This window comes from Arvicanthis niloticus, chromosome 22 (genome assembly GCF_011762505.2).
Source record: "Arvicanthis niloticus isolate mArvNil1 chromosome 22, mArvNil1.pat.X, whole genome shotgun sequence".
Lineage (NCBI taxonomy): Eukaryota > Metazoa > Chordata > Mammalia > Rodentia > Muridae > Arvicanthis > Arvicanthis niloticus.
Window position 1 is genome coordinate 38855846 of NC_133429.1, and position 27693 is coordinate 38883538.

At 41.7% G+C, this 27693-nt stretch overlaps 1 protein-coding gene across 2 annotated transcripts in view; it reads right to left on the minus strand.

Annotated features, from left to right (window-relative positions):
* Positions 1-1940: 1940 nt before the first annotated feature.
* Positions 1941-27693, minus strand: part of Frs2 (fibroblast growth factor receptor substrate 2) — a 76479-nt gene continuing 50726 nt past the window's right edge. Inside the window, exons 3-8 of one of the 2 annotated variants that reach the window (XM_076920294.1) lie at positions 16955-17046; positions 12986-13077; positions 10658-10844; positions 9211-9369; positions 8617-8780; positions 1941-6877 (exon numbers count right to left, since the gene is read on the minus strand). In XM_076920294.1, coding sequence (XP_076776409.1) covers positions 5927-6877; positions 8617-8780; positions 9211-9369; positions 10658-10844; positions 12986-13051 — 1527 coding nt within the window. In that variant the 5' untranslated portion in view covers positions 13052-13077; positions 16955-17046 and the 3' untranslated portion in view covers positions 1941-5926. The remainder of the gene's footprint in view (positions 6878-8616; positions 8781-9210; positions 9370-10657; positions 10845-12985; positions 13078-16954; positions 17047-27693) is intronic. The other variant, XM_076920295.1, reaches the window with a different exon arrangement.

Here is a 27693-nt window from a genome sequence, read left to right on the forward strand (position 1 = left end):
TCACACACATACAAATACACAAATAAATTAACATTTTAAAAGTTTTTAAATAAAGCAAGCTAGCATTTGAGATAGTGCCTGGTAGTTAAGGTGTTTTACAAGTCAAAATTCTAATTTCTATGAAAAAAAAAAAAAAAACTTGTCAGTATTGAGAACAAAAGTAACATCACAGTTACTTTTGCTGTCTGTGTTTATAGGTAGCTTCTGGACTCTGTGGTGCTCAGTGGGGACAGCACTGACTTCTCTTGTAGTAAGTAGGGGAATTATTTTTCAATAAGTGGAGCCTGTATAAAAGAACAATTATTATACTTTTTATGAGGTAGGACATATTTAAGGAAATCCTGATAGCCTTCAGTGCATAAGAAATGCTTCTTCCATAACCTATGTGCATTTTCTAGAATGCATATAGGTTTCAAGTACATAACTGAATAAAATATTCATAAGGAAGTAAACTTCCAGAACCTAAGTTTGTTACACACACCCCTTTAAAACAAACAAACAAACAAACAAACAAACAACTACACTTTCCTCAATTCTCCTATGGAATTTTGCTATGGTCATTCTAAAGTTATAGAAGTTGTTTGCAATATGTAATGTGTCTTAGGGCTTAGTTCTTTGGAAGGAAAGACACTGTCTTCTATTATTAGTGATGATGTAACTGTAGATTCTTTTGAGGATGAAGACTGCTGTCTTGGTGACTAGCACAGAGCCGAATTTAAGCCCATCTGTTAAATAAGAACATGTGACCAGTTACTGTCCCCGAAAGATCTTCGAAGGAGAAATACATAAACAATTCAAAGCAGCTGTCATATTCTGAGCACTAAAACACTGGTCTTCAATGCTGCTCTGACCGCACCATAACCAGTTTGAGTGTTCTCTAACGTGTGGGCTGTGTGCACACCCAGTCATTTGTGGCTTTGTCTAACCCCTGTATTGCTTCAAATGATTTCCATCTCCATCTCTGCTATCCTAGACAAGACTTGGCAATCTCACTCAGTGGTTTGGGTTCCTCGAACTGAGTGAGATAAATCGGAATGACCATGCATATTAGATACTAAGAAAGTCTGCCACATAAATGTTTAATCTTTCACACAGTATATGTTCGCTTTGAAAACCAGTATGGCCAGAGATGGCTCAAGTGTTTAGGAGCACAGACTGGTCTTGCAGAGGACCATGGTTTATTCCCACCAACCAGTCTACCAGGGATGGACTCCCTCCTCTGGCCTACATGGACAATGCATTCACTTGTACAGCAACACTCCCCAACTTATGACTGATTGACACCTTTATCGTAAGGTGTCAAGCAATGCATGGAATAGAAATACAGTAAACCTTTTACATGAGTATCCAACCAAACTTTTATTTGGGTTTTATTGCAATCTACTTTTGGCAATAAGGGAAAGGTGACCATAAGAACTCATTAGATTTTATTCAACCAAGCAGTTTTTCATGAATGCTTAAGGTCAGTGTACAGTCAGCTCAGCTTCCAGCATCTACTTGAGTCATCATGGATACTGATGCCAGAATGGTAACAGTAAGGCATTGCAAGATGCTACGCAGTCTAAGATGAAACCACATTTTACACATTGTAATTTTAGGAAAGTATACTAATACTCACAATAAATAAGAAAAATTTAAAAGTGTTGCTTAGCCCTTGTTGAACAAAATTCCATTCTTAGCTTATTCTTTAAGTACTCCAGTTAATAAAGGCTTGATTGTACTTCAAGGACTCTGACTTTTCCAAAAATTAAGAACTAGTTATTACTTGTTACATCAAAAACAAAGCTTTCAAGCACAGCCACACTTGTCCTTAAAGCATGTTCACATCATATATAACTTCTTACACCTGACAACATGGCTGATACTGCAGAGGAGGCCCACACTAGAACGACTATGGGGAGTCCTCCCACCCCCACGCCCGCCACAAAGCCACACTCGGCCTCAGTGTAAAAGGTCTGTTTATTGCCATGCTACAGGACGTCTGACATTGGCACTGACGGGGGAGCAAGGACAAGGACAGAGGGCCAGAGGGCCAGCGACGCCGTTACACACACAAGGTTTTATTGTAATAACAGTGGTTACGTTTGCCAACGCAAAATTAACCTGCTGATATGAAACAGCATTAAAACACAATTTATGCATAGTACAGTATCATGTCTTTCATTAGAGAAATATGGAATGTTTAGAAAAGAAATTAACCATAGGGGAAAATTCATATCTCATATACAATTTGGCAATGGTAGTCCCACTGTAGAAAACTTTTATAAAAGAAAATTGAAATCTAATAAGCTACCTTTATACAATGTTGCTATATTTATGCCTTTATGTAGGAAAAAATTTATAATGCAAATTAGAACATACAATAATCTTACATTATTATACAATGTAATGAAAATAGAAACATAACACAAAGTCTGTCCTTTATAAAACATCTATTTTGCATTTACTAATGCGAATGCGGCACCCTGGTGACTACTGTACTATCTATACCAGCCTGTTTCCACGTTGTCATTGTCCAACTGCCAGAGAATTGCAACGATAGGATGCTATGAAAGAATTGTGTTACACCCTGAAGATCGAGGACACAGGGATGGGAAGCGGGCAGCGAGACGGCAGTGTGCTGGTCTGCGTGGAGCACACTGACAGGGGAAAGGATTTCAGGTTAACTCTTCACATGCTGTAATTTCGTACCAATGCCTTGATTCAAATTTGGCAAACATTAAGGAAAAAGTAAATAGTACCATATACTTCACATCAGAAATATGAATGAGATGCCAATACATTACTTCTGAATGATGTCTCTAAAGAATATATATATATATATACTTATACATACACACTACACATTGCACAAACACTTGGGTATGTGGGTAGAAAACAGCACAGGGGAACGAGGAAGTACTTGTTAGCTTGTTAAGCCTTTGCCTTGAGGCAAATACATGGTGGCACATTGCTGGGAAATTATGAAAACGTAAGGCCCCTGTCCATTTTTAATAGAACTTCAGTGAGGTACATTTTTATATGCTGTGCCACAGATTCAGGGTGGGTGCAGTGGGGAGCATAAACAAATGCCAGTTTGACTTATAACACAGTACGAGGTGCAGGCAGAAGGGGCAACATTAATATCTGTAATGACAAAGACTGTTTGGCAAAGTTTCTGAAGTCCGAAATGTGGTCTATTCTGAATATAATGAGAAGTGAAAAGCTTTTTGCTGAATCTTCAAGAGTAAAGTGCATGTCTCATCACTCCACAGCAGCGGGGGGATACAGGAACAATTTGCAAACCTTCTTGGAAGGAGGGAGGGAAGGCACCATATTCTCACTTTTCAAAGGAAGATGAAACTGGGGAACACAACCTTCAGAAAACACTAGTTATACTCTTATCAGTCTCCAGCCCTGGTCTGGAAAAAAAAAAAAATAGGATCTATATGAACTAAAAAAGGATTTTATTTGGGGAGAGAACAAAGAAGCAAGGATTATATTTCCAAAACCAAAAAGTGGGGTGACATGGTCTGATCAACAAACCCAATTATCTAAAATTGTTTGCTTCAGAAAATCTGAAACATATGACTACAAATATGTGCCATTAAAGAATCTCACTCTAATATTCACCAACTAGTAACAGGCACATTCTTCCAAGACAGAGCTTAATGCCCATCAGGAGACGACCGTAAAGGATACAGGTGTTCTACATGACTGATTAAACAGAAACAAAGGTGGTTTCCAGAAGACGTCTAGAAATGAACACACCTGTTATACTTCTTCCTAATAGTCACACTGTCCCCTAAAATCAAATGCTTAGCAGACAAATTGGTCCCATTTGCATTCTTAAGTCATGTACTACTTAAAGCATATGCTGTAATGATGATATTAGTCAGCTAAAAATGTAAAATCTAATTCAAATCTAAAGGGAAAAGTAAAGTGTACTAGGAAAGAAAGCCCCCAGCGTGGAGACGACCAAGCAGACCTGCCCTCTGAGGTGGAGACTTACTTCCGTCCAGACTGCTCAGACATACAGAGGAAATGGGGGTTTTCCCATCAGCATCCTTACCCCACGTCACAAAAACCACCACTGAAATTTGGCACAATTAGCAAGGTACTCAGAAGGAAGGACAAATGGCATAGTGTACTGAACATGGAAATTGCACAGCTGAAGAGAACAGCGAACACTTTAGTTCACAGAGGGACAAGGACAAAGAAATGTCTGCTATGCTACAAACCAATGGCACTGAGGATGAGCACACGTGATGATTTACGTATCATGGCCCCAAGCTACTCCTCTGTTAATCCAGTCCCTGTTCTGCGACGAGCTCCTAAATGTACTGAATACCGGATGACTGAAACTGTTTCTTGTTAAATCCACCTCAGTCACATCTGGTATATCCAGATCTAATATGAAACTTCCTCAACTTTAGAGAAAAAAAAGTAAACTCTTTTGTAAGGCTGCCTGTCCTTTCACTCTTCCCTTCTCTTTATTATACAATGGCTTGGGAGTGTTCTTGACTTCCAAGAGTTCAAAATCTGGGATCTCATCAGTTTATATGAACCTTATTTACTTCACATCCTCAATTATGACATAATCGCACTGCTTCAAAGCGTCCCTGTACCCGCTACGCTGGCAACAATGTCAACAGCTCACCAACATCACGGGATAAGAGCCCAGCTCCACGTGAGCGGACAGCAGAGCAGGCAGAGCGGGCCTGCAGCCGTGGAGCTGAGACAACCTCTGCTAAAGTGCTGCGCAGGGCACCCCAGAGAGGACAGGACCTTCCGGGACTCACATATTTAAGAGTATCTTCCTTTTCTTCTTAGCTACTAAAGAGATCACCCTGGACACAAATGAAATTTAAAATCCAAACGATGCTTTTTTCATCATCTTGAAAAGTAAACAGCAGATAAATAAATACTGGACACGGGCAACCCTGGTAGAGAACAACGGTCAGCTCCAAATGGACCTTCAAGACCATAAGGAGAAAAATGCAGACTAAGAAGAAACAGCAAACACACAAGCCCATTCCAAAACCATACACAAACATTGTATTGTAAATTGAAAAAGATTACATAACAGGTAAGACAACCCAAAGACCAAAGGGAAGAAAACCTGAAGCTCAATGGGGATTTAATGTTACAAATGTGTCCAGAAACAGTGTGCTGTCGATACAGTCTATCACAAAGAAACACCAAGAGATCATGGTGTAGACTTTCAAATGTTTTCTGTAAAGTGACCTGAGACTGATTCCTAAACCCATCATAACTCTTGAATAAAATGCTATCTGGACACGCCCTTCAAATGACACCAGGAGGTGAGGGCACAGAGCCGTCTCCTGTCTGCTTTCCATCACATAACTATCATTACAAGCCTGGACTCTTTCTAGTACACCGAAGAGACACGGAGGAGCTGGCTAGTATAAGAGGAAGTGTGGTTCTCTTTGTTACTTTTACACAAATTTGGCCCAAGTCAAAAAGCCTTTAACTAACAAAATAAAATCCTCATGTCCCATGCTGGAGACCGTACCCTGTGGACAGTCATCTACCAGAATTCCTCTGGGGCCTAGCGTTATGTTAGCAATGCACATTCTCAAGAGACGTTATCAAGGGTTCAAATGCCAACCACGACTTAGTCATGAAGGCTGTGCATACCCCCAGAATACTGAGTACAAATCCACCAGCACAGCACCGACTTCAATTCTCCTGTTAAATAGGCACTGTGAAACTGGGGGTGCTGCTGTACAATGAGTAGACTATCATGAGATTAGTGTTCTGTAAGGAGTACCTGCTCTGCATTAATTCCCTTTAATGATGCACATGAAATATTCAGAAAAAAAAAAAGACAGTCTATAAAAGGAGTTAGTGTAGAAATGAAAAGGAAGCATTGCATCTTCACTTTGAAAACCTTCACGAAGGTGCGACGCAGTGCTTGCCGGGCTCACATGGGCAGGTCAGTACTGTTGTGTCTAGTCTTCCTGGAGGTACCGTCGTCTCGCGGCAGTGCTTTCTGCAAGTTGGACATAGCAGCAGTTCTCTCAATGTCTATGACAGCGTACAGCTCTGTGCGCCGGGTGGGGGTTTGTGGGAGGGGAGTGGTCGGTGTTTTTGGAGTCTGAGGGTTGTCAGAGTCACTGCCCCCTTCCAAATCCACCTGTATATAATTGAGTTGCCTATGTTCTAAACTGGGGCGCCTGATATCAAAGTTAAAGACTGTTGGTGTACAATCCCTACGCCTTGAATAGTCTATTTTGTGAGCACTTGCCGGCACTGTTACATTCTCTGTGTTAACATAGTTGTGCATTGGGTCTAGATTACTATGGTAACCATTTAGAGATGGGGTCTTTGGTCCTAAACTGTCATCTTCATCCCTACTGAGCTTGCGGGCTTCCCAAACAGGAGACAAAGACGGTAAGTTCTCATAGTTTAATAGCGCAGGTCTTCTCTGCGCTGAGTTGTTGATATTCTGGGTGTCCGAGGTGCTGGTAGATGTAAGACGACCTCTCCTGACCCCTGAGGCACCAGGGATAGATAGCCCGTTTATATTCTCATACACCAGTTTGTTGACAGGGGGCACATCTCTGCGTTCATCACTGTCATAGCCAGTGTCCCATTCTGTGCTACTCGCACCACTCCCACTGACTGGGTCTTTTCCAAGTTGCTCCAGTCTCTCCTTTTCCATTAACTGCTTCTGAACAGGAGTTGGTCCTAAAACAAACTTGACTCCTTCAGGCTTAAGAAGCACTTGAGGGTCCCTGTCTTCAGTGTTACTCAGCTCTTCTTTCGGTGTGTTGCTTTCAGCATTAGAAACCCTTGCCTCTGCGGGGACATGCACACTTGCTCGGTTTTTTCGCTCTTCTTGCACACCTGTAGTGTTAACATAAGTATGTACCTAAAAAGAAACAGAGCAAATCAGTCAAGTGTAAAGCACAAAACAAAAACAGGCTGACTAATCAGGAAGCTAGAGAGGTGGCTCAGTGGTAAAGAGCACTGGCTGCTCTTCCAGAGGACCCAAAAGAGTTCACCATTCTTAGCACCCACATGGCAGCTCACAACTTTCTATAACTCCAGTGCCCTCTTCTGGCCTCTACAGGCACTGCACACATCAACAGGGTCAAAACACCCACACAAAATGTTTAAAAAGATACTGGTCGTGTTAATTCATCCTATTTATTTATTGAAACAGGGTCTTACTATGTAGCCCAGGCTAGCATCGAACTAGACTCAACAGCCTCTACTTCCCAAACGTTAGGGTTATTGGTTTGTGCCACCATTCCTGGCTTACATGTTAATTTTATTACTTCCTCTTTAAATGTACTATTACCTTAAAATGTTTGCACCTATCTTCTTATCTAATCAAAAGATTAGAGGTAGGGAAAGTATGCAGAAATCTCTTGTTATAAAAAGAATAACTACTTTAAAATAACATGCAGCATTATATTGAAGTAGCACTGTATTCATCAGGAAGTCAGCTGACCAGGGAGACACATACCTATAATCCTGGTAACCTGGCAGAGGCAGGAAGATAGACAAGTTTGAAGCTATCATAGGCTATACAACAGGACACTGCCCACCCCATCACAGACTATACAACAGGACACTGCCCACGCCCCAAAACAAGAAAGAAAGAAAAGAAAAAGCAAAGAAGTCAGAACCAAACAGGCTTCTCTTGTGCAGCTCTCAGGTACTAACACTCGAGGTTCTCAGAGGTTAGAAACAAGAATCACGAAAGGAAAAGGCAGCTGTCACTATCTCCTCATGATCTCACTTGCCAAGTGGAAACCCCCTATATAAAGAGTTCTATACAATTTACAGATGCAAAATAGCTGCCACCTAGTAAGGTGTCACCACTGCTTAGAAAGGTCTGATGGTATTGTAGAAGACAATCTACAAGTATCTGAAGGACTCTAAGAATTTTAGGATTCAAAACTAAATGCAAATCGGAAGTAGATATAATTATAGTAAATAATATAAAAATGCTTAATATGCAAAGAACACAAAGAACTATACTTTAAAAACACTAAAAAACTCTTAATTATAAATGATCATACAATTTACAAAGGATAAACTTATCTGATAATATAGAATGTTCAAACACTTGGCTCCACGTTTGAACTAAGGAGGAATACCAAATAGCTCCAAACAACCTCAACAGCAGAATCTACCTTTCCATCTGTAGTCTGCTGGTAGCAAAGACTTAGCATATGAAAAGCAGCATAAAATCTTGGCCCATTGACATTATTCTATTCAGAACCTACTGTTAGTCTGACTTTCTCATCGACAGCTATACCTCTCTATAGACAGACAAACTACTTCAGAGTCTCTTCAGTCTCAGCACCCAGGAGGCAGAGGCAAGGAGGTCTGTGAGTCCAGCCTGGTCTACAGAATGAGTTTCAGGACAGCCAGGGCTATGTAGGGAAACCCTTACTCAGAAAGAAAAAGGAAAAGTCAAGTTCCCGACATCTGTGCATGTCACAGCACATGCTAGCAAACGTATGTTACTTCTTCAACTGTCAGTGCAGAAGCCATTTACAGTTAAGTTAACATTCGCACTGAGTAAGCTTCAAGCACTAACACAGGCACACTTTGACCCCACAGAATCAGTTCCACTGACACAGGGGTAGACCTTACTTGTTCCTCAGCCACGAGCAAAGGGTGTGTGGATTCTTCGCCGACTGAAGGTAAGCGAGCACTTCCCACAGAAGGGTGCCGGCTTGAGGGGTGGGATGAAGCATCTCCAAACGAGGGGTAGCGGGGATACCCATTAGGTAAGTTCTGAGCACCAAGCCCTGGAGCTGCAATTTGTTTATTTTGTTGAGAAGAAAGGCAGGACATGGAATAGGGCAGAGAATAAAAATGAATGAGACAAACACACACCGGGAGTTGGTGATACTTCCTGTCAAGACCTAGAGCACAGAAAGTAGTCAGTGTGGTTGGTCTGCCTTCATCATCTGACTGTTCTGTAGTGCTGATGTGAAAGCACCCCACCCCTCCCCCACCCCGCACAGGTAAGGCAAGCATTCCCACACTGACCTATACGCCTACCTTTAACTCACAGTCTAGACAATGTGACATATTTAATGTTTTCATTTTTAAGATGTTTTTAACTAAAGCTAGCAGGGGTTTTGTGGCTGTTCACCAGCATTTCTGATTGTTATAAATATCCATAACCTGTATCTTATAAATATCTGAAATGCAAACATGCAAAGACAAAGAGCTACTTACTTGTAGGTGTTCGAGGTGTTCTAGGGACTTCCAACTCTGTCTGGTGACTACTCCTTTCTACAACTGGCTCTTCCACCACATTTATACTATTATTTTGCATAATCTCTTGCAACATGTTAAATAATTCTTCTGCACGGGCACATTTAAAAGCAAAAATTCCTACAAAGATAAATCAAGAGCAAAACATGGTAACCATGCCTTTAAACAGCTATAGGAGCTTTAGTCAAAAGAATTTCCTTTTGCACTAGTCAGTAACTGCACAGGTTCATTCAAAGGACCAAAAGCAAATGACTGTGGGACATAGATAGTTAGACAGATAGATATATAGATATATCAATGACCCATCCAAGGTTCAAGGAACAGTACAGAAAGAAAGACAAATGTCAGACTCAAAGAAAGAGCAAGGGTCTGGAACGCTGACTCCAGGAGTGACAGGAGCTGTTACCGTGTACATGAGAACTGAACTTATTCGGCTCGTCAACATGCCCTATCATGGGATAGAAGAGCTGGAGCTCAAGGGGCTTTAGGATTTATAACTAGTTAATGGCTATGAGGGAAAGAAAGATATACTTATCAATGGTGTAGCCATTGGTAAGATGCTTATATCCCTGAACAAACCCTTGCATATGCTCCTGTAAATAATGAAACTCATTGAATTTCTAAGTTGTCATTCCCCCCAGCCCCTGCACACCAAATGACATGAAAGTAGATGGGGGGACTATCTGGGGAAAGAAGGGGATTAGCAAGAGTGGTAGGTGGATGTGATCAAACTTTATTATGTAGATGCGTGAAAATGCCAATGAAGCCCATTTTATGTATAATGAGTATATGGTAATAAGACTTTTCCTAAGTTGTAAGAACATTCAGAGAGGAAGACATTGTGAAAGAGGCATTGTGACAGTCTGAATGAGAACGGCTCCCACAGGCTCATGTATTCAATATTAGTCCCTAAGAGCAGAACTAGGAGGCATGGCCTCGTATGAGGACATGTGTCACTGGGAGTAGGTTTTAAGGGTTCAAAAGCCCATGGCAGGCCAGGAATCCCAACCTGCTACCTGTGGATCAGGGTGTAAAGCTCTTAGTGACTGCACCACTCCACTGTTTACAGTCTTTGCCCAACAAGTTAGAACCGAAAAGACAGTTAACATTTAATTTCTACCAAGAGAAAAGTGTTTAGTACATGTTTGGTGAATGAATCATAATTTATGTTTATTAACTATCCTATATATATTTTTTTGTTTGTGGTATTTATTGGCTTGGGTCTTCCTTTTTAACCCTGGCTTGCCTGGAATTTGCTATGTAGAATTTGTAACAATCCTCCTGCTTCTACCTCCCAAGTGCTAGGTGTACAAGCATGTGTCTCCATGCCCAGTCTTTTATGCAGAGTAACCAGAAATGCAATGCTTCAAATATACTGTCATCTGGAGAAAATAAAGGCTTTACCTACCTTGTCCAGTTTGACACCTTCGGCCACTTTCAAAAGAAAATAGATTTGAGTCATAGCCATATCGTCGTAGGCAGAGGTAGTGCCATTTTACCGAGTCCCGTTTCCGGGTGTATAGAATCAGCTCCGTGTCTGTAAGCTCCATCACACCAGAGCCTAGCTCATTCCCATCGTCATCCACATTAATGACCTAAGAAGACATGAGAGCGACTTAACATTTCACTACCTTTTAGAAAAAAGTGCACTGCTGATAATTCTGTCAGCTTTCCTTCACCTGCTACTTCACTCACTACCAGTGTATGAAGGGCATGGACTATGTCCCAATAAGATAATATCTGTCCACATGTGTAAAGAACTTATATTCCCACTTAAATGAACCCAAACACAAAGTCAGACTGCTTGACTGTGGACAAATGAATGCAACAGAGCCTGTACAAGGCGGAAACTGTAGCCTAAGGTGGCTGGAGAAAACAAGGGTCCCTCCTTGTAGAGCTGAGTAGAATTAACTCTACAGAGCAAATCTAGTGGCTCACACGATGCATGACACAGAATGAAGGCACGATGCTGAAACAGAACAAAGAAAGCGCCTTTCAAAGAGACCAAATTAAGACAGGCACAAAGTCCATCTAATGAGAGGAGTGTACTCTGAGCTTCAGAAAATACCCAGAAGGCTGGGTGTATGGTTCAGTGGTAAAACGTGACTAGCATGCCTGAGGCCCTGGGTTCCACTGCCTGTGCTGCAACAAAGAAAATGGCCAAAGACTAAGAATAAAGGGTAACATACAGAGAAATTGTTATTCCTGGGACAAGGACAGGTGATCTACATATACCTTCCCCATTTCATCTTCCTAACATCCTAGACTACAGGCTTCCATTGCATCCGTGGAGGTAAGACTTACTAATCATACAAACTGCCCAAGACAGCAAAGTGGTTAAGTAACAGGGGTTGAACTTACACAGATACGTGTCGCCCAGAGGCGAGGACTCCCAGCACAGCGAGGCAAGATTATAAGTGACACTAAACAGTTCTGGGAGCAGTTAGCCTATTTCAGCACAGTTACTGAAGGATGAAAGAGGGCTAACTGTGAGCCAACCTTAGGATGAATCACAGCGCAGCTTAGAAATCAAGCCAGACATGGTAGGACACGCATGCAGTTCCAGCTAGAGAAAAGAGAAGGACTGGGACTGCACGCAGCCTTAGACACAGTGAGACTCTCTGATATAAGCATGTGTGGTGATGTCTCCAGATGGTGAGGGCACGGCTGCTCACCGGCAGTAGCACTTACGAAGCATCAAACCTTAAGACCTTAAGAGAAGTCTTCCAGGCACTGTGGACATGTCTGTGATGAGGATTTCTATATGCTGACCATGACATACATGGTTCTGTTCTAGAATACACTTCTGCCCTGATATGCTATCTATCACACCTGAATCCTACAGCAGTGAGCTAATGGACCATGTTCTAAAACCTCTAAGACTGACGCAAAATAAAATTATTCTTTGATGTAAGATTTTTGTTACAGTAATAGAAAGTTCACAAGTGCTAAGCTTGTAGTCTAAAGAAAATTGTAAAATGACACTTAAAACAACTATTTCCAAAACTATGTGATTAGCCGGACAAAAAGGACCAAATGAAAACTAAAAAAGAATCCATTCTTATTATGGTTTGTCCTCCTAACAGCTCATGTGTTGGAGGCTTGGTCATTCCTGTGGCAGTGTTGAGGTGGTAGGACTTTTTTTGTTGTTGTTTTCAAGACAGGGTTTCTCTGTGTAGTCCTGGCTGTCCTGGAACTCACTCTGTAGACCAGGCTGGCCTCGAACTCAGAAATCCGCCTGCCTCTGCCTCTGTCTCCCAAGTGCTGGGATTAAAGGCATGCGCCACCACTGCCTGGTGAGGTGGTAGGACTTTTAAGAGCTGAGGCCCAGTGGGAGGTCCTTAGGCTATGGGGGGGTGTGCCCTCAAAAGCAATCAATCCAGTTCCTGTGAGACTTTTGGCAGAACACAGTCTCTTGGGATTCTGGTCTTGCAGACTACTGAGATCTCGCCCACAAAGAGGCTGTCTAGTCTAGTAACTGGTTCTTGACTGAAGTTTTCTCTTTGAGTGTGAACTAAACACAGCTCTCTGCTCTGTAAGCACTGAGGGATTGGCTGCAGCAGCGAAGGGTAGACACAGTGTTAGTGAGACAGTGCCACCGCTTACTCAGATATGAAAAGGCACACTGTGAGGGAAGACGGGGATTAAAAAGAAGGCAACATAGATCAAGTGTCTGAATATGTATGTCTAAGTAGGCAGAAGGAGAGACATTTATAATTCTGCTGGTTGTACTGACCTTAAACTTGTTCCGATGGTTATCTGGGACAGTGTCTTTATCTGGACAGCTACAACAGCTACCCATGGCTTCTTCAGAAGACCATGTGAGCACTACACAGAAAATAATTTGGAGAAAATTATTATACACAGGATACAAAAGAGTCAAAACAGGAAAAGACTACAAAGCATCTTGTATAAGCATGACACGTTGATGCAGAGAATAAAGCCCAACAATGTTAATGTTTAGGAAGAAATTTCATTCAACTAGTTGGTCAATTATGCTTTTGATAACAGTAAATTTTACATGCCACAGAAACTCACATTTCCAGTTTAATTTATAACAGTCTGCTTATTTATACCACTCACTATCTAAATAATTAGCTTACAGTCATTCAACAGTTAATCAAAAAACCAATCTTTTATGGTGTGTCAGAAAGTTCATGCTGGGCGGTGGTGGCGCATGCCTTTAATCCCAGCACTTGGGAGGCAGAGGCAGGCGGATTTCTGAGTTCGAGGCCAGCGTGGTCTACAGAGTGAGTTCCAGGACAGCCAGGGCTACACAGAGAAACCCTGTCTCAAAAAACAAACAAACAAACAAACAAACAAACAAACAGAAAGTTCATGACCTTCCTTTAAAAAAAAAAAAAGTTGGGCATGTGGCACAATACTTTAATCCTAGCAAAACAGGCAGCTCCCCGTGAGTCTGAGGCCAGCCTGATTTACACAGCAAGTCCCAGGCCAGCCAGGGCTGCACAGTGAAATCCTGACTAAAAAAAAAAAAGTTTTAAAAAACAATTTTTTAAGAAAAGGATGCTAAGCCGGGCAGTGGTGGCACACACCTTTAATCCCAGCACTTGGGAGGCAGAGGCAGGCGGATTTCTGAGTTCCAGGACAGCCAGGGCTACAGAGAGAAACCCTGTCTCGAAAAACCAAAAAAAAAGAAAAAAAAAAATGCTATACTTTTAACTATCAGGTATTCTGATTCTGATTTATTGTAGTACCTTTTACATATTCTATTAGACAAGAGTTCATTGGCAACATCAAAGAGTTCATACAATATCAAATCTTAAACAGTACATTAGTAAGAAAGGTCAACTCAGAATTCCACCAGTAGCATGAAACACAGGACTGGACAACCTGATATTGTGTGTTTAATTCTTTGCCACAGAAGGTCAGATAGGAAAGGTTACAGAGGTGAGATACATGTTCAAGGACATTCCAAATAAACACAGGAGAATGTCTTCTAAACAAGAGAGAGGTGGAGTGAACTTGCTGTTTGCTGCATGGGGAATGAGGCTGCACAGGAGCCAGGAGCCACAATGTTACAAGCACAGATCTGACTGAAACCATCAGACACTTCTTCACCATTTTCAGGTTTAACAACCAAACCCTCCTCTTCCTTGACTAAACTACCTACCTTACCTCAGTTAGAGTAACAGAATGCTTCCCCCACATCAGCCTACTGTCTCATGTTCTTCCACACAGCTATCTGTGGCTTCCCTTTCTCAAGATTAAACTTCTCCTGACTCCAGCCTATTTGGCTAATTTAGAATTGTTTTAGACTTCTCACCCATCCCCATCTAAGCTCCCCAGGCTGTCCTGATAGCAAAGCATCCACCATGCTTTGTACATAGCAGAAACTGGGGTTGACTATCTATATACTGCTCTCCTTCCATTATGAGCCCCTTCCCAGTAGAAGCAAACCATACTCGTCCTTGCATACCTAGTGTTCAGCACAAAGTAGGTACTTTAGATAGACCATCTGTGAACTGCCAGGCAGTTATAATTAAGATGAAAAATCATAATAGTCTATAAGTCTGAGGAAATAATAAGCTCCATGTTCCCACAGTGAAGTGTCAGCGCCTTTCACCAGGGTTTGTTGCGACAGTTACTGTCCGTACTGACTTCCTCCACTAGGATCTCTGGAGAGTGGCCGGTTATCCTCTTCACTGCCTAGGACGTCAGCATACTGTCTAACACAGTGCATGTTTCACACATGTTAGGTTTCTTTACCAAGAAGGGCTAAATTATTAAATGGGAAAATATTTTTAAGTTTACAAAAAAGATGTAATTGTTAGAAACATTTGAAAACCTTAAAATTATATAGCATTCTTTCCCCAACCTCCTTAAAACTCATTCATTTTAACCACAAAAGGGAGAAACTCAGATGTGTGTTTAAAATTTATTTGCCTGCAGGATACACTTGAGTGAGATAAACTCAGGCATCAGCAGAAAACTGAACTAGATAAAGACCTAACAGCACAGCAGCAATAGGTTCAAAGAAGAAAGTGAGGACTTTAGAGACACAGTCCGACACGCCGAGTGACTAACTGGTACAAAGGGGCACGAAGCATGGGCCCGCTGTGTGGGTGCCCAGTACCAGGTCCACAGCCCCAGACCCTTCTGGTGGAAGTGACAATGGACTCAGCTGTGACTATCCTAACCTGATGTTACAAACGAAGACACACAAAAGGGCTAACTGTGTAACTATGGGTTTGAGGGAGGGAGGAGCTTAGAAAGTCAGACTGCACGGACCACTGAAGCTATTAAGGAAAGGAGGGCCGCCCTGGAGACAGCTTAGTATTTAAGAGCACTGACTATTCTTGCAAAGGACCAAGGTTTGCTTGCCAGCACTCAGATGATGGCTCACAATCACATGTAACTCCAGTTCCAGGGGATCCACTGCCCTCTCACCTCTGAGGGCTCATGCTCGCACATACATATGTATGCACATTCATACGGAGGGGAAGAATGTGTGGAGAGACTAACTGACAGGGTGGGCTGAGGACCTAAAGAAGGTAGTTAGGTTCAGGGACCAGACTGTGGGGCCTACTGAGAGGTGGCGAACTGCCTTGCACTCTGGAGTAAGAGAAAAAGTAAGACTGGAAGGGACTAGAGAGGTAACTTCAGGTAAGAGGATTAGATGCCTCCTTCTGGCCCCTACAGTTACCTGTACAGCACAAATGCACGCAGCCATGCACACGCATGTGCATACATACACATATGCACACACATGTATAAAAACGCATGTACGCACACTAAAGGACAGCCAGGTGATAACAGCGAAGCTGCTGCAGGTGACGGCATCTCCCATCTCATAAATGACAAGCAAAGGCTGCAATGAGGAGCTGAGGAGACGGGTGAGTACGTGAGCGGCCAAGAGGATTTTTGGTGAGAGGACCCCAGCAGAAGATGAGAGTAAGGCTATGCACTCAGCAGTTAGAGGGCTTGACTGACTCATCTAGGTCGAAGGGTAAAGGAGACAGAGAAATTACAGCGTGTTCTGGTCACAAAAGAAGCAAAGAAGAAGGGCGAAGGACAAGGGTTCAGCATGAAGGCAGGGGCTTAGCACTTGTGAGCATCAGCTGACAAACACTAGCAGCCAGCCGTGGTACAAACAGTTCTGCACTGAGGGCTTGGGTGCCCTGCGTGCCCCTCCCCCCGAAGTGTGCCTGCCTGGTACTGAGTCCATTCTCATGTGGACATTCTGAGGTGCTGAGAAGTCCTAATTACAACGGCTGTGTATTGCCTAAAAGATGGGGAATGTGTACTCCAGTCTCTGTGCCCTCTTGAAGCACACTGTCCCAGGCAAAGGGAAAGGCAGCGTGCTGGATAGTCTGCGTTTCTGAACAGCAGACAGATGTCTGGAGGCCACCATTGTGGTGACAGTGTATAACAAGCACCGGACAGAGAACCATGTGAGCTCATCAGCCCATTTCTTCAAACCAGAACTTAGCATGTATGTGAGGGTGTACGCTCCCCCAGGACACAGATATCTGAGTATATTTAATAGCAAGAGGGAGCTTTAGTCTGTGATCAAAAATTCACAAATTGGCTGAATATCCTATATTAGTAAATACTGTTTGTTTAATAAAAGCCATTTGACCTTATTTTCTGGGGATAGGGGAGTCAGTAAATCAACATATATTGTTGCATTCAACAAAATTAAGCTGACTGGTCTTTTCTTTTAAGGCAAATTTCAACTTACCTAGATCTGTCCATTAAGATTGTTAGCTTCTGACGCTGCATCAGGAGATTAATCATATTTCAAAATATGACGTCTTCGTTTGTTACCTTAACCTAGAAATAACAAGAAAAAATTAATCTCTTTCTGGCAGTTGAACCCAGGGCATCATCGTGCTGAGTGCAAATACTTTAACTGAAGAACACGCCCAGCCCTGAGACATTGTCTCTTTTATGACAACAGTTTTCAATGTTAGGCTTCTGGTAGCACCACTAGTTCAACTCACTGCATAAACAAACTCAAATACCTAAAATATTGATTTAAACTGGATATCTCAGCTAGATTTTAAATATACCAAACAATGACACAGCAGCCTGCAGAGCTCTGACTCTGGCCTGGTCACTCCTCCACATGTATGTCCTTTGCCATTAGCACGACTCCAGGCCTAATGTCCTGGTTAAGCCTGGAGCACACTCTTCTGTATTCTTAGTGATTCGTCCTGAAATGCAAGACTCCTTTAAACCCACCCTCCATATCTTTTATTCCCTAAGACCTTCCTGACAAGCCAGATGGTGTTAGTTGATCTAAAAACTGGTAAGAAAAACATTCCAAAGAGTCACAGGATAAAGATATTCTAGCAATAAATTAGTCTACAGTCCTAGGAGATTTCACTGTACTTTTGGAAATGTCTGATCAATTTGTTTACAACAGAGGGAAGGGGACCAAACGCACTCAAGCAGAGAGGTGTTCACTGAACACCTAGACTCTATCTATCAGGCACTTTATCAGAGCTTTTAGAACTTGCCATTCGACCTACACACTAACCAGAGTTCTTAAGAGGATGATAATTTAAAATATCATCTCCAAAATTATGTACTAACAGATAATCAATATAGTTTCATCTCCTACTACAAACACATGAACACAGAACAAGCACGCCAGGTACGTGCTCATATCAGATGGAGGGGTCTCTTAGCACAGCTTCTTGCTTGTCCATCTATAATGACGGGAACCTTGCTAGACAGTCTAGGCTTAGACTTAACAGTGGTTCTCAACCTGTAGGTAGAGACCCTTTTGGGGATCAAATGAACTTTCACAAGGGCTGCATATCAGATATCTTGCATATCAGATATTAAATTATAATTTATAACAGTAGCAAAATTACAGTTATGAAGTAGCTATAAAATAATTTTATGGCTGGGGGTCACCACAAGATGAGGAACTGTATTACAGGGTCATAGTATCTAAGCTTCCTCCACCTAGTTCAGGCTGGCCGCAAACTGATGGCCTCCCTATCCTAGCCTCCCTAGTGCTGGAATTAGAAATACATATTACCTTATCTGGATAACATGGCTTCTTAAAAACTATAGGTCTCAAAAAAAATTTGACAATGATAAAAAGGAATTTGCTTTGAGTTTTCAAATATATTTTTATTAATTCTTTGAGAATTTCATACAATGTTTTATACAAAATCATTTTTTATTTTTAGTTTATATTCCTGAGTTTTGCCTACATGTATGCCTGTGCATCATGTGCATGCATGAGACCTGGGGAGGCCAAACCATGGCATCAGATTCCCTGGAATTGGAGTTACAGATAGCTGTGAGTTGCCCCGTGGATGCGAGGACTCAAACCTGGGTCTACTAGAGAAGCAACAAGTGCTCTTAACTGCTGAGACATTTCTCCACTCGGTTTTTGTTTTCAGAATTATTTTTATTTTATATGTATGTTCTGCCGTGTACTGCAGCCGTGTCTGGTGCTCAGGCCAAAGAGGGCATTGGATCCCATGGAACTGAAATTAGACAGCTGTGAGCTGTCAGAGAACTGAGCCCTGGGTCTTCTGCACGGACAGCAAGTGCTCTTAACTACTGGCCATCTCTCCGGCCCCAGTCAAAAGTTTGTGAATGATCAATGATCAAAAATAAATTTAACATAAATGGACAATAAATGTGAGGTGTGTCTGACGTGGTCTACTGCACTGGAATGTGTGACTTCACCATCAGTGTTCCAGCCCCACCACCAGTGAAGACAGCTTGGAACACTTGGCTCAGGCAGGGGAACACTCAGTGCTGTGAACTGTAGCACTTACATTGTATATATCCGCTCCTGTACAAACATAAAGAAAGGCTTAACTACAGAAAACAAAGACAACACTTTCCTACCTTCATCCCCCTACAGATACGTATCCAATTAGTCTATCTCAGAAGGCTTGGATTTAGAAAGTACTGTTAGAGCTGCTCACTTGAATGCCATAAAAGTTGTTCAATGAATTTTGGCTTGGGCCTAGGACAGAAGTGGTTCCAAACATACTTCTGCCATTTTCATACCAACTATGAACATTCTCAACACTGATTATTACAAATATCAGCCAACTATGAAGATGTTTGATATTCTGTGTCCTACGGTTTGACATATTCACCCAACATTTAATTTTTTTATGTAGAAATAAGCATGCAAAGTTGCTTTTGGTAAAACTATATATATATCAAATTTTTAAATAAAAACTTCATGATTTATTATCAGTAATTATTTCCTTTGTGTATTTATTTTATAAACATATACCTATAGTTATAAGAAACTTTCTCACATAAAAGGGGTAATGAATGCAAAAGGTTTAAGAAGTCCCATTCTATACACTTTCTTCCATTCTCCAGCGACTCAAATATAACAGTGTGTGTGTATATACACCAGTGTGTGTGTGTGTGTATACAGTGTGTATATACACCGGTGTGTGTGTGTATACATAGGAGGCTCTGCTCCACGGTCTATCTCTTCTCAAAGCTGTAACTAATTACTCAGAGAAACCTTTCTTCCTTATTTCTCTGTTGGGGCTCTCAGTATCTGCCCACTTCCACCCTGAGAAAGTTTACAGTCAGTAAATAAGCTTGAAAGAAATAAGAGTGGCAAGACAAAAACACATTTTGTCGCCAGGCAGTGGTGGCACACACCTTTAATCTCAGCACTTGGGAGGCAGAGGCAGGCGGATTTCTGAGTTCGAGGCCAGCTTGGTCTACAGAGTGAGTTCCAGGACAGCCAGGGCTACACAGAGAAACCCTGTCTCGAAAAACAAAACAAAACAAAACACATTTTGTCCATTTTGAAGATGAACATATTATAGAATCAGCATGCTAACCTGTAAGGACTTAAAGATGACTCAAGTCCATTTTAAGGACAAATGACTTAAGTCTCATTTAAGTCTTTGAAAAACATTAACCCTGTCTTCTTTTTTGTTTGTTTGTTTTCTGAGACAGGTCTCACTATAGAGCCATGGCTGTCCTGAAACTTACTATGTAGAGCAGCCTGCCCGTGCTGGGAGTAAAGCCTGCGTCCGGTCCTCCATCACAGCCGGCTCCTCTGGCCTCCTTCTGAAGTCAGTATGTGTAGTGTCTGTTACTGTCTGCTCAGCTCAGACTGCACCTCCGTCCTGCTCCTGAGCGCTGAGATGGCAGCTGTGTGCCGCTGCTGTCCACTGTATCACTTTATGTGTTAGTTGTTTTGACTGTTAGCACTGCCAAAGTATTATGGCGGATGTGCTTGCTTTTCAGAGGAGTGGGGGAGGGGGCGTTGGGGGAGGGACTGTGTGAGGGGAGTACGGAGGAGGGAAGGGAAACAGGGAGCGAGATGTAAAGTGAATTAAAAGCCTTTCAGTACAAATGCCTACCATATAAGTGTACTGAGTAGTAAGGTTTTGCGCTTCCTTTAAATGCGTACTTTGTACATGAAAATACATTCTCAGTTTCAAACAAACTAAAGCACCCCCAATATGAAGAATAACTCACTGGACCACGGATATCACAGATATTTGATTTGATTCAGATCTTCTGTGTGATTTTTTTTTTAAACATTTATTTTATGTATGTGAGTACACTGTCACCATCTTCAGACACACCAGAAGAGGGCATCAGATCCCATTATAGATGGTTGTGAGCCACCATGTGGTTGCTGGGAATTGAACCTCTGGAAGAGCAGTCAGTGTCCTTAAGCACTGAGCCATCTCTCCAGCCCTCTGTGTGACTTCTCTTTGGTTTCTTTCCACTGCTGAATGACTCAGAACTGAACACAATGCATGTGTAGTGAAAAGGAAGTGACCACACACACACACACACACACACACACACACACACACACACACACATATGCTTGTTCCTGGAAATCCAGTAATAGGAGAACCAATGCCTGCAAATTTTCCTCTGACTGCACGCGCGCACGCACGTGTGCAACCACTATCAACTATATTGAATTAAAAGTAAAAAATAACATGCCTTCTAGCTGTGGTAGGGAAACTATATCCATGAAATCTCAACAATATGGCTACCTATACAAGGCCTGGACGATTTCAACAATAACTGAAATTCCAGTTGAGATAGGAGAAATCTCATGGAGCCCCACCCTAGATAAAGAGCTACAGGCACCAGACAATACTGAGAAAGGGAGAGTCAGGCTTCCTTCCCTGGCAATGAGGCCTGGCTGTGATTTAAACCAAGTGCTCAACCCTAGAAACGTGTGCATGTCTGGCAAGCAGGCTGCACTGACACGTTGATTTGTGTGTCTGTGTCTGTCTTCTGTTCTTGTAAGGGACAGGGTTAAAAGAGAAGGAGCCACAAACGGGGGAAGGGACAAGACATGGGAAAGGTAGAAGGGAAGACAGGAAAAGTGGTACAATCATCTTTTAAGCCTCAGAAAGCAAGAGCTCCCTCAGTAGTGAAGAGCACAGGCTGCTCTCGTAGAGAATCTGAGTAAGTCCCTGCCCCCACCCCTAGGACACACATGGTGGCTCAGGACCATCTGGAACTCCCACTGACCAATGTGAGCACCAAGTACCCACCCCACATACACATAACAAACTAAATTTATTTTAAAGATAATAACACAAGCTGGGTATGGTGGTGTATATCTTTAACCCCAATACTCAGAAGGCAGAGGCAAGAGGGTCTCTGTGAGTTCAAAGCCAGCCTGGTCTAACAAAGTGATAAACTTTTGGTGTATTGAAAATAGTTACTTTGTTATTTGTACAAATAGGGAAAAAAAAAAAAAAACAAAGATGTTAACTTTAGAACATCACAAACTACTAAAATAATAGTTTATGAATAATAATTTATGAATATTAGTTTCTTGCAATTCGTTTTCTTTCTACTAATTCACTCAAAAATTTGAAAAAAAAAAAATGAATAAAAAGTTCACACGCACCTTCTTTAATCTTACGGTAAAGTCACTGTAAGACTGTAAGTCACTCCTATTACTAAGGCTGTCACTGTAAGACTGTAAGTAACTCCGATTACTAAGGCTGTCACTGTCAGAATGTAAGTCACTCCTATTATTAAGGTCAAAACTGTTTAGGACTGGAATTGGCAGCATGTGTGTTTTCACACTTTAATTAAAATGCCAGAAATGAATGTGTTTATTTTGTCAATACTAAGAAAATCTTGTGGTAAAGGAAAGTATTCAGAACACTTCCTCTCCCCAAAACACACGAGTTAGAAAGCAGTGAGTGCTATACCCTCTACCAGAGCTCTGATGACATCTGCTTTATTAACAGAAGAAGAATCAGATCATTCAACATTTAAGGCAAGGTTATTCCGAAAAATAAACGTTACTCATGTGCAACCAGTATCTCTCTTTAAATTACTAAAGCTGTTTTAAAATTATTGCTAGGAAGAAAAAAATTTGCATAAGAACATTACTGTAGATTAAAACCCAAACTATTCCATCTGAATTACAACAGTGCTGCTTTTATACTAAAGTAGACTTGGTAACATTAATAACACTAATGCTGCAGGCTTTCTTTTACAAGTTAAGCTAAACATAAACAGAAACTCAATATAAAAACAGGCAAAAAAAATCAATGTGAAGTATAGTTGATATTTTATAAGAATTTTGGCTAATCTGAAGATTTTTTAAAAACCTGAAATGTTCTAAAGGAGTCAAGATTTAAAAAAAAATAACAACTAACATTCCCATATATGTCTTCAGAGGGACTCTCTACAAGAAGCATTTACCCAGGACCCTTGGGCAAAGTACTCCTTTACTGCATTTATTATATTTTGAAATACAATAAAATAAAATAAAAATACGGGCTGCTCAACAGCATGGTATTATTTAAAATATAAGCTCTTTTAAAAGTACAAGGTATATATTTTCTGGAATGAAAAAAATACTTGAAAAGGCTTAGTTTACTAAGTTTCAGACTTAGAGAAACACCAAGAAGACGGTGCAGGAAACCCCACAGATGGTGCAGGAAACCCCACAGACGGTGCAGGAGACCCCACAGACCCTGTGCCCACCTTCCTCTACTACTAACATCTCACATTACATGGCTTATTGTTGTTGTAACGGAACAACATGGATAACATTATTAACAACTAAAATACACATTTATGTCCACCATGGAAGGTCAAGCCTGTATCTCAGCATCTAAGAGGCTGAAGCAGGAGGACTGTCATGAGTTTGAGGTCAAGCTAGTACAGTATGTTCCAGGCCAGCCTATAGTGTGACATCCTGTCTCAAAAACAAAAAACAATTTTAAAAAATTTATAAAAAAAATACTTATTTGGCTTTACTTAGTTTTTACATAAGTTTTTTCATTGTCTTCCAACATACTTGTATTATATGTAATCATAAAATCTCTTAAGCCTTCTCTTGGCTATAACATTTTCTCCTAAGTTTCTTATTTCTGGTGACTCCTCCAGTTCTGAGCAATACTAGGTTAAATACTTTATAAAGCTCTTTGCTGGAATTTGTTTCATGTTTTTCTTATAATCAGACGAGGATTATGGAGCTGGGAAAACCAGAGATAAAACTTCACAGCCCTTGAAACCCCACCGACATGACTGTGGCTGATGTCACTTGGTCACTTGGCTGGGGTTTGCCTGCATTTCTCCACTAGAACTCTACCCCCACTCTTTCCCACATAGTATGGAACCAAGCATGGTGATGCAAGCCTACAATCCTTCAGGATAGTGTAGAGGCTATGGCAGAATTCTAAGCTTAAGGCTAGCCTGCGCATGGACAAAGGTGGTGTGGTAGAAGGCATTCCACACGTACAGCTGCTAGCACTCAGGAGATCAACTGCAATACTTGGGGTGGGTGGGTAGAGAAAGCTCTGATCTACTGTATGGAAGATCCTGGGTTCAATCTCCAGATGACACACAAAAAAGAAGGGGGGGGCAGTTTCAATTCTCTCTGAAGACAGAACGTTGTCTAGCTGTTTAGTTTGCTGGGCTGGCAGTCTCTTTGCTGAGCTTTATCTGTGACACTGACCAATCATTTGGAATTCTTCTGCACAGGAGAGTGGTCTTTTCCCCACTTTGATTCTATTCAGTCACATATTTATACCACTACTGACCCTGAGTTATTGCTAGTACAACTTTACATGACTTTGTTGCTGAAATGATTTCAATTCTGACCACTGGGAGCTTTCCTTGGTCCCATCTTTGTAGGGTTTGCACCTTTGCTTCTTGCTTGTTTGCCCCAGTCTAGAATCTGCCTGTCCCTGGGGACACTGCTACCTCTCTCCTGTAGGGAGAGTGCTGTATAACACCCACCTCCAGGCTTGCTCTTCCTATGTGACACACTTCCAACAGGACTCTGCTTTTAACTGAATTTTATAAAAAAGTTCATGAGGAATTAGTATAAAATGCAGAATTAAATTCATACTGAGGGCTCAAGAGTTGGCTTAGTAGTTAAGAGCATAGACTGATCTTCCAGAGTCCTGAGTTCAATTCCCAGCAACCATATGGTGGCTCACAACCATCTGTAATGGGATCTGATGCCCTCTTCTATCTGATTCCTTCTTCTTTCATGCAGGCACATGTGCAAATAGAGCTCTCATATACATAAAATATGTAAATAAGTCTTTAAAAATTTCATACCAAGATTAGAAAAGGTAATTTTAAATTTATTCAATTTTATGAAAATAGACTTATCACCACTTTTTAATAGACATGTTTCAAATAGGTGAGAGCAAATGTTTTTAAAACTATAAAATTGGAACATAGTCTCTCAAGTTTCACTGCAGGGTGCTCAGGATGTAGCCCAGTTGGTAGAGTAGTAGCTCACATGAATGAAGCCCTAGGCTAAGACAGACTTAACTATGTGGCTCAGGCTGGAACTCACTATGGAGTCCAGGCTGCCTCAGACTCTCCATCTTTCTGCCTCTAGAGTGCTGGGATTGGAGCCAGATGCAATAAATAAATAAATAAATAAATAAGGACTTTGTTTTGAGGTAGGGTCTGTATAGCTGTGGCTGGGTATAGATCTCACCATATGGGCCAGGCTGGCTTTGAACTCACAGATGTATAAGACAAACCTCTATGACTAGACAGACCAGTGCAATAAAGCAGAACACACAGAAACAACTACTCATCTATGAAAGCCTGACTTCTTTCTTAAGATCAACTATAAATGAAAGCCAACTTCACATCTCCCTACATTGAAACTAAGAACTGCTGAGGGGTGGGGGGTGAACTGATTACACACTGCTTGTTTCGGGTGGCAGCAAAGCTTATGGAGACCCACTGTGAAACATCACATAGCCAAATCAATTTACAGGTCAAATTAGTTTCATTCTTTAATTACTCTTCAAATTATATAATTACAGAACTAATCAAACAAAAACTTGTCAAATCAAGATTATCTACGTAAGCGAATACAGAGCCATGTGCTGTGGCAGCTTTGGAGGTTGAGGAGGGAGGATTTCTAGTTAAATCTGGCATGGCAACAAGAGGTAAAAGAAATAGTGTGAGACCGACGGGGCTGCGATGCTCCAGATATCTGTCATGGCAATGTTGCCTTGTGTGAGATAATCTGTTATAGGCTGGGCTGTGGGTCAGTTGACAGACACTTGCCTAAGTACATGACGTCCTGACTTCTTCAATCTTCCCGACTCAATCAACTGAGCACGGTAGCACTTGGCTGTAGTCTCAGCACTTGTGAAGTAGAAGCAGAAGGATCAGAAGTTCAAGGCCAACTATGATACATATCAAGTTGGAAGTAGCCCTGGGATACATGAAATACTGTCTTAAAGAAAGGAAACAAAAACAACGAAAGAATCCATACATTATTGTTGGAATCAAGGAAGGAAAAAGTAAAATCAAAACAACGCAGGTTTCAGTCTGTGTCTACATATATACCTTACTTACAGTAGGAGTGACTGCTCATGGCAGAATCCAAAGGTGTGTCAGAATTGAAGCATGAGGCTATCCCTTTCTCTCTGCATGGGTTTGTGTCTACAAGAAGAATGCCATCTGTGTGTGAGCACCTGCAGAGGTCAAGAGAATCACTGGATCCCCTGGAGCTCTAGTCAGTATAGGTGGCAATCATCTGACCTAAGTGTTCCGAACTCAAATAGAACTCTCTGAAAAAGAGTCAAGTGCTCCTAGCTGTAAGCCATCTCTCTACTTTCTTTAAACCACTACATTTTTTACAAGATACAACTGCCAGAACCTATCCGTAGATGCATTAGAGGATGAACGATGTGTGAGGATCCCACAGGGCTGAGGAGGGCTTGGCGGGTAAAGAGCTTGCCACACAAGGATGGAGGCCTCATCAGATCCCTAGCACCAACTTCAAAAGCTGGGAATGAAGGCTTGTGGCTGTGGCCACAGCACTGGGGAGAGAGACACAAACAGAGAGATTCCCCAGGCCTTGAGGACAAGGCAGCCTAGCCGAAACGGCAAGCTCCAGGTTCAGGGAAAGACTATCTCAAACACACATATGTACAAAGAGAATCTGTCCTTATAGACACAGATAAACAGAGATAAGCTCTCCTTAGCACTCAGAAGCACAGGCTGTGGAGACATGAGCTTGAGGCAAGCCTATAAACTCCAAAGTAAGATACAGGCTCAAAAAAAAAAAAAAAAAAAAAAAAAAAAAAGAAAAAAATAAAAATCAAGTAGACAAACAACAAAACAAAGATAAGATCCTCCTTGGAAACAGTAATAGCAGAGGTGGGGAAAGAGAAGCAACTAGGCCAGGCATAGCAGGGCAAGCCTGTTGTCAGACCTACTTGGGAGGCTGAGGTCTGAGGACTGTCCTTAGAATAGCAAAGATGGGGGAGGGGCTTTCCAAATATTCCTGATTAAAGTGTCAAGTCAAAGAAATACAATTGCAAAGAACACATCATTAAACTGGGAACTTATCAACATTGTATTCACAACTAAAAAGGACGAGATGGAATAAGTAAACATTTATGTCAAATATTTTTTAAAAATTGGATATAATGAATGTTTATGTCATCAAGCAAAAGAACTTGAGTCTTGTTCACAGGCAGGCAGGCAGGCAGGCAGGCAGGCAGTCATTTCTCCTGTGAACTGTGAGTTCCTGGCCGCACACAGCATGGGCTCTCAGGCCTGCGTCTCCATGCTGCCCACACAGCACTCTGTGATTAGGAATGATGCACAGTCACACCACATTCTTTCCCTCAGCTCACACAGCAAGAACTTGCCCTCTCAGCTGCATTCTGCTGCAAACAGCCCTGGTCACCTTAGCAACCCTATGCTCCCAATATGGACAGCTGGTCCACTTAAAGTCAGTCCTCACTGGCAAGGAAAGTGCTTGTTCTTCCAAGCGGGGGTGGGGGGGGTGGGGGACAAGAGGTTTGCTTTCAGTCCACATTACAGGGCTCGATTCACCCTCATCAGCACTTTTGTCCTGTGGTAGCAATTTGTGTGCAGTTTCAACCTACTCTGAGTAAATCTAAAAGCAAGTAACTAAAAAAGTAAAGTCCAGTTAGATCATACAAGTCTCTATGAGTAGAGTATGAAATG